The sequence below is a fragment of the Salvelinus fontinalis genome, unplaced genomic scaffold, assembly GCF_029448725.1.
Source record: "Salvelinus fontinalis isolate EN_2023a unplaced genomic scaffold, ASM2944872v1 scaffold_0027, whole genome shotgun sequence".
Taxonomy (NCBI): domain Eukaryota; kingdom Metazoa; phylum Chordata; class Actinopteri; order Salmoniformes; family Salmonidae; genus Salvelinus; species Salvelinus fontinalis.
This window is the reverse complement of record NW_026600236.1, coordinates 405,638-424,212: the sequence shown is the minus strand read 5'-3', so window position 1 is coordinate 424,212 and position 18,575 is coordinate 405,638. Positions and strand designations below refer to the sequence as shown.

Here is an 18,575-nt window from a genome sequence, read left to right as displayed (position 1 = left end):
TTCTCTATGGGACTCCTGTTTTATAATGGTTCTCTATGGGCCCTACTTGTTTTATAATGGTTCTCTATGGGACTCCTGTTTTATAATGGTTCTCTATGGGCCCTACTTGTTTTATAATGGTTCTCTAAGGGCCCTACTTGTTTTATAATGGTTCTCTATGGGCCCTACTTGTTTTATAATGGTTCTCTATGGGCCCTACTTGTTTTATAATGGTTCTCTATGGGCCCTACTTGTTTTATAATGGTTCTCTATGGGCCCTACTTGTTTTATAATGGTTCTCTATGGGCCCTACTTGTTTTATAATGGTTCTCTATGGACCCTACTTGTTTTATAATGGTTCTCTAAGGGCCCTACTTGTTTTATAATGGTTCTCTATGGGCCCTACTTGTTTTATAATGGTTCTCTATGGGCCCTACTTGTTTTATAATGGTTCTCTATGGGACTCCTGTTTTATAATGGTTCTCTATGGGCCCTACTTGTTTTATAATGGTTCTCTATGCGCCCTACTTGTTTTATAATGGTTCTCTATGGGCCCTACTTGTTTTATAATGGTTCTCTATGGGCCCTACTTGTTTTATAATGGTTCTCTATGGGCCCTACTTGTTTTATAATGGTTCTCTATGGAATCTACTTGTTTTATAATGGTTCTCTATGGGCCCTACTTGTTTTATAATGGTTCTCTATGGGCCCTACTTGTTTTATAATGGTTCTCTATGGGACTCCTGTTTTATAATGGTTCTCTATGGGCCCTACTTGTTTTATAATGGTTCTCTATGGGCCCTACTTGTTTTATAATGGTTCTCTATGGAATCTACTTGTTTTATAATGGTTCTCTATGGGCCCTACTTGTTTTATAATGGTTCTCTAAGGGCCCTACTTGTTTTAGGTAGTAGGGTAGTAGTGGGGGGTAGTAGTGGTGTAGTGGAGGGTAGTAGTGGAGGGTAGTAGTGGTGTAGTGGAGGGTTGTAGTGGGGGGTTGTAGTGGTGTAGTGGGGGGTTGTAGTGGTGTAGTGGAGGGTAGTAGTGGGGGGTAGTAGTGGTGTAGTGGAGGGTAGTAGTGGGGGGTAGTAGTGGTGTAGTGGAGGGTCGTAGTGGAGGGTAGTAGTGGTGTAGTGGAGGGTAGTAGTGGAGGGTAGTAGTGGTGTAGTGGAGGGTAGTAGTGGAGGGTAGTAGTGGGGGGTAGTAGTGGTGTAGTGGAGGGTAGTAGTGGAGGGTAGTAGTGGAGGGTAGTAGTGGAGGGTAGTAGTGGTGTAGTGGAGGGTAGTAGTGGAGGGTAGTAGTGGGGGGTAGTAGTGGAGGGTAGTAGTAGTGTAGTGGAGGGTAGTAGTGGAGGGTAGTAGTGGTGTAGTGGAGGGTAGTAGTGGAGGGTAGTAGTGGGGGGTAGTAGTGGTGTAGTGGAGGGTTGTAGTGGAGGGTAGTAGTGGAGGGTAGCAGTGGAGGGTAGTAGTGGTGTAGTGGAGGGTAGTAGTGGAGGGTAGTAGTGGTGTAGTGGAGGGTAGTAGTGGAGGGTAGTAGTGGTGTAGTGGGGGGTTGTAGTGGTGTAGTGGAGGGTAGTAGTGGAGGGTAGTAGTGGTGTAGTGGAGGGTAGTAGTGGAGGGTAGTAGTGGGGGATAGTAGTGGTGTAGTGGAGGGTTGTAGTGGTGTAGTGGAGGGTCGTAGTGGAGGGTAGTAGTGGAGGGTAGTAGTGGTGTAGTGGAGGGTAGTAGTGGTGTAGTGGAGGGTAGTAGTGGTGTAGTGGAGGGTAGTAGTGGTGTAGTGGAGGGTAGTAGTGGTGTAGTGGAGGGTAGTAGTGGAGGGTAGTAGTGGAGGGTAGTAGTGGTGTAGTGGAGGGTAGTAGTGGAGGGTAGTAGTGGAGGGTAGTAGTGGTGTAGTGGAGGGTAGTAGTGGAGGGTAGTAGTGGAGGGTAGTAGTGGTGTAGTGGAGGGTAGTAGTGGAGGGTAGTAGTGGAGGGTAGTAGTGGTGTAGTGGAGGGTAGTAGTGGTGTAGTGGAGGGTAGTAGTGGAGGGTAGTAGTGGAGGGTAGTAGTGGTGTAGTGGAGGGTAGTAGTGGTGTAGTGGAGGGTAGTAGTGGAGGGTAGTAGTGGAGGGTAGTAGTGGAGGGTAGTAGTGGGGGGTAGTAGTGGTGTAGTGGAGGGTAGTAGTGGAGGGTAGTAGTGGTGTAGTGGAGGGTTGTAGTGGAGGGTAGTAGTGGTGTAGTGGAGGGTAGTAGTGGAGGGTAGTAGTGGAGGGTAGTAGTGGTGTAGTGGAGGGTAGTAGTGGAGGGTAGTAGTGGTGTAGTGGAGGGTCGTAGTGGAGGGTAGTAGTGGTGTAGTGGAGGGTAGTAGTGGTGTAGTGGAGGGTAGTAGTGGAGGGTAGTAGTGGTGTAGTGGAGGGTAGTAGTGGTGTAGTGGAGGGTAGTAGTGGTGTAGTGGAGGGTAGTAGTGGTATAGTGGAGGGTAGTAGTGGAGGGTAGTAGTGGTGTAGTGGAGGGTAGTAGTGGTGTAGTGGAGGGTAGTAGTGGGGGGTAGTAGTGGTGTAGTGGAGGGTCGTAGTGGAGGGTTGTAGTGGTGTAGTGGAGGGTAGTAGTGGTGTAGTGGAGGGTAGTAGTGGAGGGTCGTAGTGGAGGGTTGTAGTGGTGTAGTGGAGGGTAGTAGTGGTATAGTGGAGGGTTGTAGTGGTGTAGTGGAGGGTAGTAGTGGAGGGTCGTAGTGGAGGGTAGTAGTGGTGTAGTGGAGGGTAGTAGTGGTGTAGTGGAGGGTAGTAGTGGAGGGTCGTAGTGGGGGGTAGTAGTGGTGTAGTGGAGGGTTGTAGTGGAGGGTAGTAGTGGTGTAGTGGAGGGTAGTAGTGGTGTAGTGGAGGGTAGTAGTGGTGTAGTGGAGGGTTGTAGTGGTGTAGTGGAGGGTAGTAGTGGGGGGTAGTAGTGGTGTAGTGGAGGGTAGTAGTGGTGTAGTGGAGGGTAGTAGTGGAGCGTAGTAGTGGTGTAGTGGAGGGTTGTAGTGGTGTAGTGGAGGGTCGTAGTGGAGGGTAGTAGTGGTGTAGTGGAGGGTCGTAGTGGAGGGTAGTAGTGGTGTAGTGGGGGGTTGTAGTGGAGGGTAGTAGTGGTGTAGTGGAGGGTCGTAGTGGAGGGTAGTAGTGGTGTAGTGGGGGGTTGTAGTGGTGTAGTGGAGGGTAGTAGTGGTGGGTAGTAGTGGTGTAGTGGGGGGTAGTAGTGGTGTAGTGGAGGGTAGTAGTGGGGGGTAGTAGTGGTGTAGTGGAGGGTCGTAGTGGAGGGTAGTAGTGGTGTAGTGGAGGGTCGTAGTGGAGGGTAGTAGTGGTGTAGTGGGGGGTTGTAGTGGTGTAGTGGAGGGTAGTAGTGGAGGGTAGTAGTGGTGTAGTGGAGGGTAGTAGTGGTGTAGTGGAGGGTCGTAGTGGAGGGTAGTAGTGGTGTAGTGGGGGGTTGTAGTGGTGTAGTGGAGGGTAGTAGTGGTGTAGTGGAGGGTCGTAGTGGTGTAGTGGAGGGTAGTAGTGGGGGGTAGTAGTGGTGTAGTGGAGGGTAGTAGTGGAGGGTAGTAGTGGTGTAGTGGAGGGTCGTAGTGGAGGGTAGTAGTGGTGTAGTGGAGGGTCGTAGTGGAGGGTAGTAGTGGTGTAGTGGAGGGTCGTAGTGGAGGGTAGTAGTGGTGTAGTGGAGGGTCGTAGTGGAGGGTAGTAGTGGTGTAGTGGAGGGTCGTAGTGGGGGGTTGTAGTGGTGTAGTGGAGGGTAGTAGTGGTGTAGTGGAGGGTCGTAGTGGAGGGTAGTAGTGGTGTAGTGGAGGGTCGTAGTGGTGTAGTGGAGGGTAGTAGTGGGGGGTAGTAGTGGTGTAGTGGAGGGTAGTAGTGGAGGGTAGTAGTGGTGTAGTGGAGGGTAGTAGTGGAGGGTAGTAGTGGTGTAGTGGAGGGTAGTAGTGGTATAGTGGAGGGTCGTAGTGGGGGGTAGTAGTGGTGTAGTGGAGGGTAGTAGTGGTGTAGTGGAGGGTTGTAGTGGAGGGTAGTAGTGGTGTAGTGGAGGGTAGTAGTGGTGTAGTGGAGGGTTGTAGTGGAGGGTAGTAGTGGTGTAGTGGAGGGTAGTAGTGGAGGGTAGTAGTGGTGTAGTGGAGGGTAGTAGTGGTGTAGTGGAGGGTAGTAGTGGTGTAGTGGAGGGTTGTAGTGGAGGGTAGTAGTGGTGTAGTGGAGGGTAGTAGTGGTATAGTGGAGGGTCGTAGTGGGGGGTAGTAGTGGTGTAGTGGAGGGTAGTAGTGGTGTAGTGGAGGGTTGTAGTGGAGGGTAGTAGTGGTGTAGTGGAGGGTAGTAGTGGTGTAGTGGAGGGTCGTAGTGGGGGGTAGTAGTGGTGTAGTGGAGGGTAGTAGTGGTGTAGTGGAGGGTTGTAGTGGAGGGTAGTAGTGGTGTAGTGGAGGGTAGTAGTGGAGGGTCGTAGTGGGGGGTAGTAGTGGTGTAGTGGAGGGTAGTAGTGGTATAGTGGAGGGTAGTAGTGGTGTAGTGGAGGGTAGTAGTGGTGTAGTGGAGGGTTGTAGTGGAGGGTAGTAGTGGTGTAGTGGAGGGTAGTAGTGGTGTAGTGGAGGGTCGTAGTGGAGGGTAGTAGTGGTGTAGTGGGGGGTTGTAGTGGTGTAGTGGAGGGTAGTAGTGGAGGGTAGTAGTGGTGTAGTGGAGGGTAGTAGTGGTGTAGTTGAGGGTCGTAGTGGAGGGTAGTAGTGGTGTAGTGGGGGGTTGTAGTGGTGTAGTGGAGGGTAGTAGTGGTGTAGTGGAGGGTCGTAGTGGTGTAGTGGAGGGTAGTAGTGGGGGGTAGTAGTGGTGTAGTGGAGGGTAGTAGTGGAGGGTAGTAGTGGTGTAGTGGAGGGTCGTAGTGGAGGGTAGTAGTGGTGTAGTGGAGGGTCGTAGTGGAGGGTAGTAGTGGTGTAGTGGAGGGTCGTAGTGGAGGGTAGTAGTGGTGTAGTGGAGGGTCGTAGTGGAGGGTAGTAGTGGTGTAGTGGAGGGTCGTAGTGGGGGGTTGTAGTGGTGTAGTGGAGGGTAGTAGTGGTGTAGTGGAGGGTCGTAGTGGAGGGTAGTAGTGGTGTAGTGGAGGGTCGTAGTGGTGTAGTGGAGGGTAGTAGTGGGGGGTAGTAGTGGTGTAGTGGAGGGTAGTAGTGGAGGGTAGTAGTGGTGTAGTGGAGGGTAGTAGTGGAGGGTAGTAGTGGTGTAGTGGAGGGTAGTAGTGGTATAGTGGAGGGTCGTAGTGGGGGGTAGTAGTGGTGTAGTGGAGGGTAGTAGTGGTGTAGTGGAGGGTTGTAGTGGAGGGTAGTAGTGGTGTAGTGGAGGGTAGTAGTGGTGTAGTGGAGGGTTGTAGTGGAGGGTAGTAGTGGTGTAGTGGAGGGTAGTAGTGGAGGGTAGTAGTGGTGTAGTGGAGGGTAGTAGTGGTGTAGTGGAGGGTAGTAGTGGTGTAGTGGAGGGTTGTAGTGGAGGGTAGTAGTGGTGTAGTGGAGGGTAGTAGTGGTATAGTGGAGGGTCGTAGTGGGGGGTAGTAGTGGTGTAGTGGAGGGTAGTAGTGGTGTAGTGGAGGGTTGTAGTGGAGGGTAGTAGTGGTGTAGTGGAGGGTAGTAGTGGTGTAGTGGAGGGTCGTAGTGGAGGGTAGTAGTGGTGTAGTGGAGGGTCGTAGTGGAGGGTAGTAGTGGTGTAGTGGGGGGTTGTAGTGGTGTAGTGGAGGGTAGTAGTGGAGGGTAGTAGTGGTGTAGTGGAGGGTAGTAGTGGTGTAGTGGAGGGTCGTTAGTGGTGTAGTGGAGGGTCGTAGTGGAGGGTAGTAGTGGTGTAGTGGGGGGTTGTAGTGGTGTAGTGGAGGGTAGTAGTGGTGTAGTGGAGGGTCGTAGTGGTGTAGTGGAGGGTAGTAGTGGGGGGTAGTAGTGGTGTAGTGGAGGGTAGTAGTGGAGGGTAGTAGTGGTGTAGTGGAGGGTCGTAGTGGAGGGTAGTAGTGGTGTAGTGGAGGGTCGTAGTGGAGGGTAGTAGTGGTGTAGTGGAGGGTCGTAGTGGAGGGTAGTAGTGGTGTAGTGGAGGGTCGTAGTGGAGGGTAGTAGTGGTGTAGTGGAGGGTCGTAGTGGGGGGTTGTAGTGGTGTAGTGGAGGGTAGTAGTGGTGTAGTGGAGGGTCGTAGTGGAGGGTAGTAGTGGTGTAGTGGAGGGTCGTAGTGGTGTAGTGGAGGGTAGTAGTGGGGGGTAGTAGTGGTGTAGTGGAGGGTAGTAGTGGAGGGTAGTAGTGGTGTAGTGGAGGGTAGTAGTGGAGGGTAGTAGTGGTGTAGTGGAGGGTAGTAGTGGTATAGTGGAGGGTCGTAGTGGGGGGTAGTAGTGGTGTAGTGGAGGGTAGTAGTGGTGTAGTGGAGGGTTGTAGTGGAGGGTAGTAGTGGTGTAGTGGAGGGTAGTAGTGGTGTAGTGGAGGGTTGTAGTGGAGGGTAGTAGTGGTGTAGTGGAGGGTAGTAGTGGAGGGTAGTAGTGGTGTAGTGGAGGGTAGTAGTGGTGTAGTGGAGGGTAGTAGTGGTGTAGTGGAGGGTTGTAGTGGAGGGTAGTAGTGGTGTAGTGGAGGGTAGTAGTGGTATAGTGGAGGGTCGTAGTGGGGGGTAGTAGTGGTGTAGTGGAGGGTAGTAGTGGTGTAGTGGAGGGTTGTAGTGGAGGGTAGTAGTGGTGTAGTGGAGGGTAGTAGTGGTGTAGTGGAGGGTCGTAGTGGGGGGTAGTAGTGGTGTAGTGGAGGGTAGTAGTGGTGTAGTGGAGGGTTGTAGTGGAGGGTAGTAGTGGTGTAGTGGAGGGTAGTAGTGGAGGGTCGTAGTGGGGGGTAGTAGTGGTGTAGTGGAGGGTAGTAGTGGTATAGTGGAGGGTAGTAGTGGTGTAGTGGAGGGTAGTAGTGGTGTAGTGGAGGGTTGTAGTGGAGGGTAGTAGTGGTGTAGTGGAGGGTAGTAGTGGTGTAGTGGAGGGTCGTAGTGGGGGGTAGTAGTGGTGTAGTGGAGGGTAGTAGTGGTGTAGTGGAGGGTAGTAGTGGGGGGTAGTAGTGGTATAGTGGAGGGTAGTAGTGGTGTAGTGGAGGGTAGTAGTGGTGTAGTGGAGGGTTGTAGTGGAGGGTAGTAGTGGTGTAGTGGAGGGTAGTAGTGGTGTAGTGGAGGGTTGTAGTGGAGGGTAGTAGTGGTGTAGTGGAGGGTAGTAGTGGTGTAGTGGAGGGTAGTAGTGGAGGGTAGTAGTGGTGTAGTGGAGGGTAGTAGTGGTGTAGTGGAGGGTAGTAGTGGTGTAGTGGAGGGTTGTAGTGGAGGGTAGTAGTGGTGTAGTGCAGGGTAGTAGTGGTGTAGTGGAGGGTAGTAGTGGTGTAGTGGAGGGTTGTAGTGGAGGGTAGTAGTGGTGTAGTGGAGGGTAGTAGTGGTGTAGTGGAGGGTTGTAGTGGTGTAGTGGGGGGTAGTAGTGGTGTAGTGGAGGGTAGTAGTGGAGGGTAGTAGTGGTGTAGTGGAGGGTAGTAGTGGTGTAGTGGAGGGTAGTAGTGGTGGGTAGTAGTGGAGGGTTGTAGTGGTGTAGTGGAGGGTAGTAGTGGAGGGTAGTAGTGGTGTAGTGGAGGGTAGTAGTGGAGGGTAGTAGTGGAGGGTAGTAGTGGTGTAGTGGAGGGTAGTAGTGGAGGGTTGTAGTGGTGTAGTGGAGGGTAGTAGTGGAGGGTAGTAGTGGAGGGTAGTAGTGGGGGGTAGTAGTGGTGTAGTGGAGGGTAGTAGTGGAGGGTAGTAGTGGTGTAGTGGAGGGTAGTAGTGGTGTAGTGGAGGGTTGTAGTGGTGTAGTGGAGGGTAGTAGTGGTGTAGTGGAGGGTAGTAGTGGTGTAGTGGAGGGTAGTAGTGGTGTAGTGGAGGGTTGTAGTGGTGTAGTGGAGGGTAGTAGTGGTGTAGTGGAGGGTTGTAGTGGTGTAGTGGAGGGTAGTAGTGGTGTAGTGGAGGGTAGTAGTGGTGTAGTGGAGGGTAGTAGTGGTGTAGTGGAGGGTTGTAGTGGTGTAGTGGAGGGTTGTAGTGGTGTAGTGGAGGGTAGTAGTGGAGGGTTGTAGTGGAGGGTAGTAGTGGTATAGTGGAGGGTAGTAGTGGAGGGTTGTAGTGGAGGGTAGTAGTGGTGTAGTGGAGGGTAGTAGTGGTGTAGTGGAGGGTAGTAGTGGGGGGTAGTAGTGGTGTAGTGGAGGGTCGTAGTGGGGGGTAGTAGTGGTGTAGTGGAGGGTAGTAGTGGTGTAGTGGAGGGTAGTAGTGGTGTAGTGGAGGGTTGTAGTGGTGTAGTGGAGGGTAGTAGTGGAGGGTTGTAGTGGAGGGTAGTAGTGGTGTAGTGGAGGGTAGTAGTGGTGTATTGGAGGGTATTAGTGGTGAAGTCGAGGATAGTAGTGGAGGGTTGAAGGACTTAAATGCCGTTTACCCACCGTTTGAAAGCATTGAAAGTATATGGTGCGTTACTTTACTAACAGCAAATGGCGATCAGCATTTAACCACCTTAAAAAATAATAATAAATACCGCTCCGCCGCTCCACCGTTACTCCGCTCCACCGCTCCACCGCTCCACCGTTACTCCGCTCCATCGCTCCACCGCTCCACCGCTCCACCGCTCCACCGCTCCACCGCTCCACCGTTACTCCGCTCCACCGCTCCACCTCTCCACCGCTCCACCGCTCCACCGCTCCACCGTTACTCCGCTCCATCGCTCCACCGCTCCACCGCTCCACCGTTACTCCGCTCCACCGCTCCACCGCTCCACCGCTCCACCGTTACTCCGCTCCACCGCTCCACCGCTCCACCGTTCCACCGCTCCACCGTTACTCCGCTCCACCGCTCCACCGCTCCACCGCTCCACTGCTCCACCGTTACTCCGCTCCACCGCTCCACCGCTCCACCGTTCCACCGCTCCACCGCTCCACCGTTACTCCGCTCCACCGTTACTCCTATCCACCGCTCCACCGCTCCTCCGTTACTCCGCTCCACCGCTCCACCGCTCCACCGTTCCACCGCTCCACCGCTCCACCGTTACTCCGCTCCACCGTTACTCCGCTCCACCGCTCCACCGCTCCACCGCTCCACCGTTACTCCGCTCCACCGTTACTCCGCTCCACCACTCCACCGTTACTCCGCTCCACCGTTACTCCGCTCCACCGCTCCACCGGTACTCCGCTCCACTGCTCCACCGCTCCACCGTTACTCCACTCCACTGTTACTCCGCTCCTCCGCTCCACCGTTACTCCGCTCCACCGGTACTCCGCTCCACCGCTCCACCGTTACTCCGTTCCACCGGTACTCCGCTCCACCGCTCCACCGTTACTCCGCTCCACCGCTCCACCGCTCCACCGTTACTCCACTCCACCGTTACTCCGCTCCACCGCTCCACCGGTACTCCGCTCCACCGCTCCACCGTTACTCCGCTCCTCCGCTCCACCGTTACTCCGCTCCACCGGTACTCCGCTCCACCGCTCCACCGTTACTCCGTTCCACCGGTACTCCGCTCCACCGCTCCACCGCTCCACCGTTACTCCACTCCACCTTTACTCCGCTCCACCGCTCCACCGGTACTCCGCTCCACCGCTCCACCGTTACTCCGCTCCACCGCTCCACCGTTACTCCGCTCCACCGTTACTCCGCTCCACCGTTACTCCGCTCCACCGTTACTCCGCTCCACCGCTCCACCGTTACTCCGCTCCACCGGTACTCCGCTCCACCGGTACTCCGCTCCACCGCTCCACCGTTACTCCGCTCCACCGTTACTCCGCTCCATCATTTCACCACAACACCATTTCACCACTACACCATTTCACCACTACACCATTTCACCACTACATCATTTCACCACTACACCATTTCACCACAACATCATTTCACCACTACCTCGCTCCACCACTACACCATTTCACCACTACACCATTTCACCACTACATCATTTCACCACTACACCATTTCACCACAACATCATTTCACCACTACCTCGCTCCACCACTACACCATTTCACCACTACCTCATTTAACCACTGCATAATTTCACCACAACATCATTTCACCACTACATCATTTCACCACTACCTCGCTCCACCACTACACCATTTCACCACTACATCATTTAACCACTACATCATTTCACCACTACATCACTGGGACAGTCATTCCAATGGACGTGCAGTAGAAGACGGATTCTCTAGCTATATGACATTGTGGCTCTTCAAACGTGGACGGTGATGCAGGGTGCATGGATGAGAAGGGGCGCTGGAGTGTTTGTCTAACGCCCGTGTTCTATGTTGACATTGCTCTGTACAGTCCATCCAACGCCATCCAACGCCATCCAACACCATCGGTCATCTGTCACCGTGTCCACTCACACACATTTGACAAAGTTGTTGTGCACATTTAGAATCCAGGTGTCAGAACTGATGTCAGTGAAAGTGATTCATTTTGGGGTTCAGTCCTGCTCTGCCAACATATGACTTCATGGGGAAGAATACTGTGTCTCTGAAGAGAGATGAGAGTTCTGTTCTACTGTTGAAGATTCTGTTCTAGTGTTGAAGATTCTGTTCTAGTGTTGAAGATTCTGTTCTACTGTTGAAGATTCTGTTCTAGTGTTGAAAATTCTGTTCTAGTGTTGATGATTCTGTTCTAGTGTTGAAAATTCTGTTCTAGTGTTGAAGATTTATGTTCTACTGTTGGAAATTCTGTTCTAGTGTTGAAAATTATGTTCTAGTGTTGAAAATGATGTTCTAGTGTTGAAGATTTATGTTCTACTGTTGAAAATTCTGTTCTAGTGTTGAAAATTATGTTCTAGTGTTGAAGAATCTGTTCTAGTGTTGAAGATTCTGTTCTACTGTTGAAGCTTCTGTTCTAGTGCTGAAAATTCTGTTCTAGTGTTGAAAATTCTGTTCTAGTGTTGAAGATTCTGTTCTAGTGTTGAAAATTCTGTTCTAGTGTTGAAAATTCTGTTCTAGTGTTGAAGATTCTGTTCTAGTGTTGAAGATTATGTTCTAGTGTTGAAGATGATGTTCTAGTGTTGAAGATTCTGTTCTAGTGTTGAAAATTCTGTTCTACTGTTGAAGATTCTGTTCTAGTGTTGAAGATTCTGTTCTAGTGTTGAAAATTATGTTCTAGTGTTGAAGATTCTGTTCTAGTGTTGAAGATTCTGTTCTAGTGTTGAATATTCTGTTCTAGTGTTGAAGATTCTGTTCTAGTGTTGAAGATTCTGTTCTAGTGTTGAAGATTCTGTTTTAGTGTTGAAAATTCTGTTCTAGTGTTGAAAATTCTGTTCTAGTGTTGAAGATTCTGTTCTAGTGTTGAAGATTCTGTTCTAGTGTTAAAGATTATGTTCTAGTGTTGAAGATTCTGTTCTAGTGTTGAAAATTCTGTTATAGTGTTGAATATTCTGTTTTAGTGTTGAAGGTTCCGTTCTAGTGTTGAAAATTCTGTTCCAGTGTTGAAGATTCTGTTCTAGTGTTGAAGATTCTGTTCTAGTGTTGAAAATTCTGTTCTAGTGTTGAAGGTTCTGTTCGATGGGTTGAAAATTATGTTCCAGTGTTGAAAATTCTGTTCTAGTGTTGAAGATTCTGTTCTAGTGTTGAAGATTCTGTTCTAGTGTTGAAGATTATGTTCTAGTGCTGAAAATTCTGTTCTAGTGTTGAAGATTCTGTTCTAGTGTTGAAAATTCTGTTCTAGTGTTGAAAATTCTGTTCTACTGTTGAAGATTCTGTTCTAGTATTGAAAATTCTGTTCTAGTGTTGAAGATTCTGTTCTAGTGTTGAAGATTCTCTTCTACTGTTGAAGATTCTGTTCTAGTGCTGAAAATTCTGTTCTAGTGTTGAAAATTCTGTTCTAGTGTTGAAGATTCTGTTATAGTGTTGAAAATTATGTTCTAGTGTTGAAGATTCTGTTCTAGTGTTGAAGATTCTGTTCTAGTGTTGAAGATTCTGTTCTACTGTTGAAGATTATGTTCTAGTGTTGAAGATTCTGTTATAGTGCTGAAGATTCTGTTCTAGTGTTGAAGATTCTGTTCTAGTGTTGAAGGTTCTGTTCTAGTGTTGAAGATTCTGTTCTAGTGTTGAAGAATCTGTTCTAGTGTTGAAGATTCTGTTCTAGTGTTGAAGATTCTGTTCTAGTGTTGAAGAATCTGTTCTAGTGTTGAAGAATCTGTTCTAGTGTTGAAGATTCTGTTCTAGTGTTGAAGAATATGTTCTAGTGTTGAAAATTCTGTTCTAGTGTTGAAGATTCTGTTCTACTGTTGAAGATTCTGTTCTAGTATTGAAAATTCTGTTCTAGTGTTGAAGATTCTGTTCTAGTGTTGAAGATTCTCTTCTACTGTTGAAGAATCTGTTCTAGTATTGAAAATTCTGTTCTAGTGCTGAAAATTCTGTTCTAGTGTTGAAAATTCTGTTCTAGTGTTGAAGATTCTGTTCTAGTGTTGAAAATTATGTTCTAGTGTTGAAGATTCTGTTCTAGTGTTGAAGATTCTGTTCTAGTGTTGAAGATTCTGTTCTACTGTTGAAGATTCTGTTCTAGTGTTGAAGATTCTGTTATAGTGCTGAAGATTCTGTTCTAGTGTTGAAGATTCTGTTCTAGTGTTGAAGATTCTGTTCTAGTGTTGAAGATTCTGTTCTAGTGTTGAAGAATCTGTTCTAGTGTTGAAGATTCTGTTCTAGTGTTGAAAATTCTGTTCTAGTGTTGAAGATTCTGTTCTAGTGTTGAAGATTCTGTTCTAGTGTTGAAGATTCTGTTCTAGTGTTGAAAATTATGTTCTAGTGTTGAAGATTCTGTTCTAGTGTTGAAAATTCTGTTCTAGTGTTGAAGATTCTGTTCTAGTGTTGAAGATTCTGTTCTAGTGTTGAAGATTCTGTTCTAGTGTTGAAGATTCTGTTCTACTGTTGAAGATTATGTTCTAGTGTTGAAGATTCTGTTCTAGTGTTGAAGAATCTGTTCTAGTGTTGAAGATTCTGTTCTAGTGTTGAAAATTCTGTTCTAGTGTTCAAGAATCTGTTCTAGTGTTGAAAATTCTGTTCTAGAACCTGCTTCAGGTTAAGCCTAGTCCTGAACTGAAAAACACTTTCAATGAGAATTCTCCATTGGGCATGCTTATTAGTCCAGGACTAGGAGTTATGTATTAACCCTTATTTTACCAGGCAAGTTGACTGAGAACATTCTTTACTTTACAGCAACGACCTCGAGAAGATTTAAAGGGGGGAGGAGAGGGGGTTATTCTGGGTCTGGGGAAACTGGTCCTTAGAATGGACACTCCAGTATCTGCAAAAGGGAATGGATATATTGGTGTACCTCATATAGTCGTGCAGCAATATACCCCGTGTCCCAAATGGCACCCTATTCCCTATAAAGTGCACTACTTTCCACAAGAGCCCGATGGGTGCAGTGAATAGGGCAAAATTGGGACGCGACCCATCCTGGTGGTCATTATACAGTCATCCTATGGTTGTGTATAGCGTTACTATCAAGAGGATGAGAAAGACAGATTGAAAAGCAGTGAAAACACTTGGGTGTCAAGGTTCCTAATCATAGCATCTGTTCACCACGCAGGCCTACAAACCTGGGTTCAAGTACTATTTCAAACCTTTCAAATACTTTCAACATTTGCATTAGCCTATCTGCAAGTGCCCGATGGGCAGAGATCGGGACTTTTTTGGGGACTACTACACTGGTTCCAATTGTGACAGGCAAGCTCAATTAAACACAGTTTGGAGTATTTGACAGATTAAGGTGAATGCACCAATTTGTAAGTCGCTCTGGATAAGAGCGTCTGCTAAATGACTTAAATGTAAATGATTACAAATACTATTTGAACCCTGGTGTGCCATGTTCCGTGCAGCAGTAGACACCAAGCCACAGTTTATTAGCAGCGGCTTGACCACAACCACAACCAGAGATATGCAGTTGGGCAACTTGTCTTTATTGCTTTATTACAGAGTTGTTTTGAAGTCGAGTTCACATGGATGAGTAATACGGCTCGTGGTGAGACAGAGTTATCCTGAAAATGTCCCACCAACACACTGGAGCGTTGTCTGTCCAGCTCTCTGAGTGTAGGGACCGTAATTGAACGATGGTGGCTGCGGTTCAAGTAGAACTGGCATTGAGCTGAGTATACAGCATCCCCGACTACTATAATGTGCACAGTGTCTCATCTCACCACAGCCAATAGCTGTACTGTGCTTGATCTGACAATTTCTGGTGTTCATTTGGCTTAAATAGAACGTGACAATAGAATATAACGAATTGTCTGCTGCTGCTGTATCTGGACACTCGTCTATCTTGTGAGCACAAGGAGTGTTTTGCATTAAATAATGCACAAAAACTAAAACACAAAAACCTCTCTTCACTTTGGTCACTTCCCGCTCAAAGCACTGTCTCTGTCTGTATTAAAAAGAGTTAGCTGAGTAATAGATGAATACATTGGCTACTAAATCAATCCACACTACATTAAAGTGCATCAGATCCAATACGCTAATTGCAGTGTGTAGTTGCGATCAGTCTCAACCTCTCTGTCTCTCTAAGGCCTGGACACTGATGAACTAAACCAACCTCTCTGTCTCTCTAAGGCCTGGACACTGATGTAGTAAACCAACCTCTCTGTCTCTCAAAGGCCTGGACACTGACGTACTAAACCAACCTCTCTGTCTCTCAAAGGCCTGGACACTGACGAACTAAACCAACCTCGCTGTCTCTCAAAGGCCTGGACACTGATGTAGTAAACCAACCTCTCGGTCTCTCTAAGGCCTGGACACTGATGTAGTAAACCAACCTCTCTGTCTCTCTAAGGCCTGGACACTGACGTACTAAACCAACCTCTCTGTCTCTCCAAGGCCTGGACACTGACGAACTAAACCAACCTCTCTGTCTCTCTAAGGCCTGGACAGTGATGTAGTAAACCAACCTCTCTGTCTCTCTAAGGCCTGGACACTGACGTAGTAAACCAACCTCTCTGTCTCTCTAAGGCCTGGACACTGATGTACCAAACCAACCTCTCTGTCTCTCTAAGGCCTGGACACTGACGAACTAAACCAACCTCTCTGTCTCTCTAAGGCCTGGACAGTGATGTAGTAAACCAACCTCTCTGTCTCTCTAAGGCCTGGACACTGATGAACTAAACCAACCTCTCTGTCTCTCTAAGGCCTGGACACTGATGAACTAAACCAACCTCTCTGTCTCTCTAAGGCCTGGACACTGACGAACTAAACCAACCTCTCTGTCTCTCCAAGGCCTAGACACTGACGAACTAAACCAACCTCTCTGTCTCTCTAAGGCCTAGACACTGACGAACTAAACCAACCTCTCTGTCTCTCTAAGGCCAGGACACTGACGTACTAAACCAACTTCTCTGTCTCTCTAAGGCCTGGACACTGACGTACTAAACCAACCTCTCTGTCTCTCCAAGGTCTAGACACTGACAAACTAAACCAACCTCTCTGTCTCTCTAAGGCCTGGACACTGACGAACTAAACCAACCTCTCTGTCTCTCCAAGGCCTAGACACTGACGAACCAAACCAACCTCTCTGTCTCTCTAAGGCCTGGACACTGATGTACTAAACCAACCTCTCTGTCTCTCTAAGGCCTGGACACTGACTTGCTAAACCAACCTCTCTGTCTCTCTAAGGCCTGGACACTGACGTACTAAACCAACCTCTCTGTCTCTCTAAGGCCTGGACACTGACGTACTAAACCAACCTCTCTGTTTCTTCAAGGCCTGGACACTGATGTACTAAACCAACCTCTCTGTCTCTCTAAGGCCTGGACACTGACGTACTAAACCAACCTCTCTGTCTCTCTAAGGCCTGGACACTGATGTAGTAAACCAACCTCTCTGTCTCTCTAAGGCCTGGACACTGATGTAGTAAACCAACCTCTCTGTCTCTATAAGGCCTGGACACTGACGTACTAAACCAACCTCTCTGTCTCTCCAAGGCCTGGACACTGATGTACTAAACCAACCTCTCTGTCTCTCCAAGGCCTGGACACTGACGTACTAAACCAACCTCTCTGTCTCTCTAAGGCCTGGACACTGACGAACTAAACCAACCTCTCTGTCTCTCTAAGGCCTGGACACTGACGAACTAAACCAACCTCTCTGTCTCTCCAAGGCCTAGACACTGACGAACTAAACCAACCTCTCTGTCTCTCTAAGGCCTGGACACTGATGTACTAAACCAACCTCTCTGTCTCTCTAAGGCCTGGACACTGACTTGCTAAACCAACCTCTCTGTCTCTCTAAGGCCTGGACACTGACGTACTAAACCAACCTCTCTGTCTCTCTAAGGCCTGGACACTGACGTACTAAACCAACCTCTCTGTTTCTTCAAGGCCTGGACACTGATGTACTAAACCAACCTCTCTGTCTCTCTAAGGCCTGGACACTGACGTACTAAACCAACCTCTCTGTCTCTCTAAGGCCTGGACACTGATGTAGTAAACCAACCTCTCTGTCTCTCTAAGGCCTGGACACTGATGTAGTAAACCAACCTCTCTGTCTCTCTAAGGCCTGGACACTGACGTACTAAACCAACCTCTCTGTCTCTCCAAGGCCTGGACACTGATGTACTAAACCAACCTCTCTGTCTCTCCAAGGCCTGGACACTGATGTACTAAACCAACCTCTCTGTCTCTCTAAGGCCTGGACACTGACTCACTAAACCAACCTCTCTGTCTCTCGGGTTGGCGCCCCCCCTCTGGTTCGTGCTGTGGGGAAGATCTTCATGGGCTATACTCGGCCTTGTCTCAGGGTGTTAAGTTGGTGGTTGAAATATATCCCGCTAGTGGTGTGGGAGCTGTGCTTTGGCAAAGTGGGTGGGGTTATATCCTGCCTGGTTGGCCCTGTCTGGGGGTATCGTCGGACAAGGCCACAGTGTCTCCCGACCCCTCCTATCTCAGCATCCAGTATTTATGCTGCAATAGTTTATGTGTCGGGGGGCTAGGTTGAGTCTGTTATATCTGGAGTAGTTCTCCTGTCTTATCCGGTGTCCTGTGTGAATTTAAGTATGCTCCCTCTAACTCTCTCTCTCTCTCTTTCTTTCTCTCTCTCTATTTATCTCTTCTCTCGGAGGACCTGAGCCCTAGGACCATGCCTCAGGACTACCTGGCCTGATGACTCCTTGTTGTCCCCAGTCCACCCCAGTTCACCTGCTGCTGCTCCAGTTTCAATTGTTCTGCCTGCGGCTATGGAACTCTGACCTGTTCACCAGATGTGCTACCTTGTCCCGAACCTGCAGTTTTCGACTCTCTCTCCCTACCGCACCTGCTGTCTCTAACTCTCTCTCTCTCCAACTCTCTCTCTCTCTCTCCAACTCTCTCTCTCTCTCCAACTCTCTCTCTCTCTCTCCAACTCTCTCTCTCTCTCTCTCTCTCTCCAACTCTCTCTCTCTCTCTAGGATGACTGTATAACGACCACTAGGATGACTGTATTACGGCCACTAGGATGACTGTATAACGACCACTAGGATGACTGTATAACGGCCACTAGGATGACTGTATAACGACCACTAGGATGACTGTATAACGGCCACTAGGATGACTGTATAACGGCCACTAGGATGACTGTATAACGACCACTAGGATGACTGTATAACAACCACTAGGATGACTGTATAACGGCCACTAGGATGACTGTATAACGACCACTAGGATGACTGTATAACGACCACTAGGATGACTGTATAACGACCACTAGGATGACTGTATAACGACCACTAGGATGACTGTATAACGACCACTAGGATGACTGTATAACGGCCACTAGGATGACTGTATAACGACCACTAGGATGACTGTATAACGGCCACTAGGATGACTGTATAACGACCACTAGGATGACTGTATAACGGCCACTAGGATGACTGTATAACGACCACTAGGATGACTGTATAACGGCCACTAGGATGACTGTATAACGACCACTAGGATGACTGTATAACGGCCACTAGGATGACTGTATAACGGCCACTAGGATGACTGTATAACGACCACTAGGATGACTGTATAACGGCCACTAGGATGACTGTATAACGACCACTAGGATGACTGTATAACGACCACTAGGATGACTGTATAACGACCACTAGGATGACTGTATAACGACCACTAGGATGACTGTATAACGACCACTAGGATGACTGTATAACGACCACTAGGATGACTGTATAACGACCACTAGGATGACTGTATAACGACCACTAGGATCACTGTATAACGGCCACAGGGTTTGAGTCCAAAATGGCACCATGTTCCCTATGCCATGCACTACTTTTGTTTTGACCAGGACCCACTATATTGGGAATAGGGTGCAATTTGGGATACAGGCAGGGATTTTTACTGTTTAACATGAGGTAGTTCTGACAGGATGGGACTAAATGTTTCCTGGTTAATTAACAGAGGTTATTCTGAGTTCTATACTTGCCTGATGAGTAACACAAGTAGCTGACACAAGTCTTCAGGCAAGATCACACAGTTCTATGTCACTGCATGGATTTATATCAAGGTACAATTATATTTTTTTACAGCCTCACGTGATTGATGTAGGCGGTGATGATGAGTGACCTTCAGATCTGAAGAACTTGTGCCAGCTTTCCTGAGCTTACGTCGTCAGGATCGTATCGTCACAGTTTTTATTTCTA

General features: G+C 48.6%; 1 protein-coding gene across 1 annotated transcript in view; it reads left to right on the top strand.

Annotated features, from left to right (window-relative positions):
* Positions 1-18,575, top strand: part of LOC129842261 (uncharacterized) — a 53,694-nt gene that overhangs the window by 9,157 nt on the left and 25,962 nt on the right. The window contains exon 2 of the mRNA XM_055910738.1: positions 8,417-9,641. Coding sequence (XP_055766713.1) covers positions 8,417-9,641 — 1,225 coding nt within the window. The remainder of the gene's footprint in view (positions 1-8,416; positions 9,642-18,575) is intronic.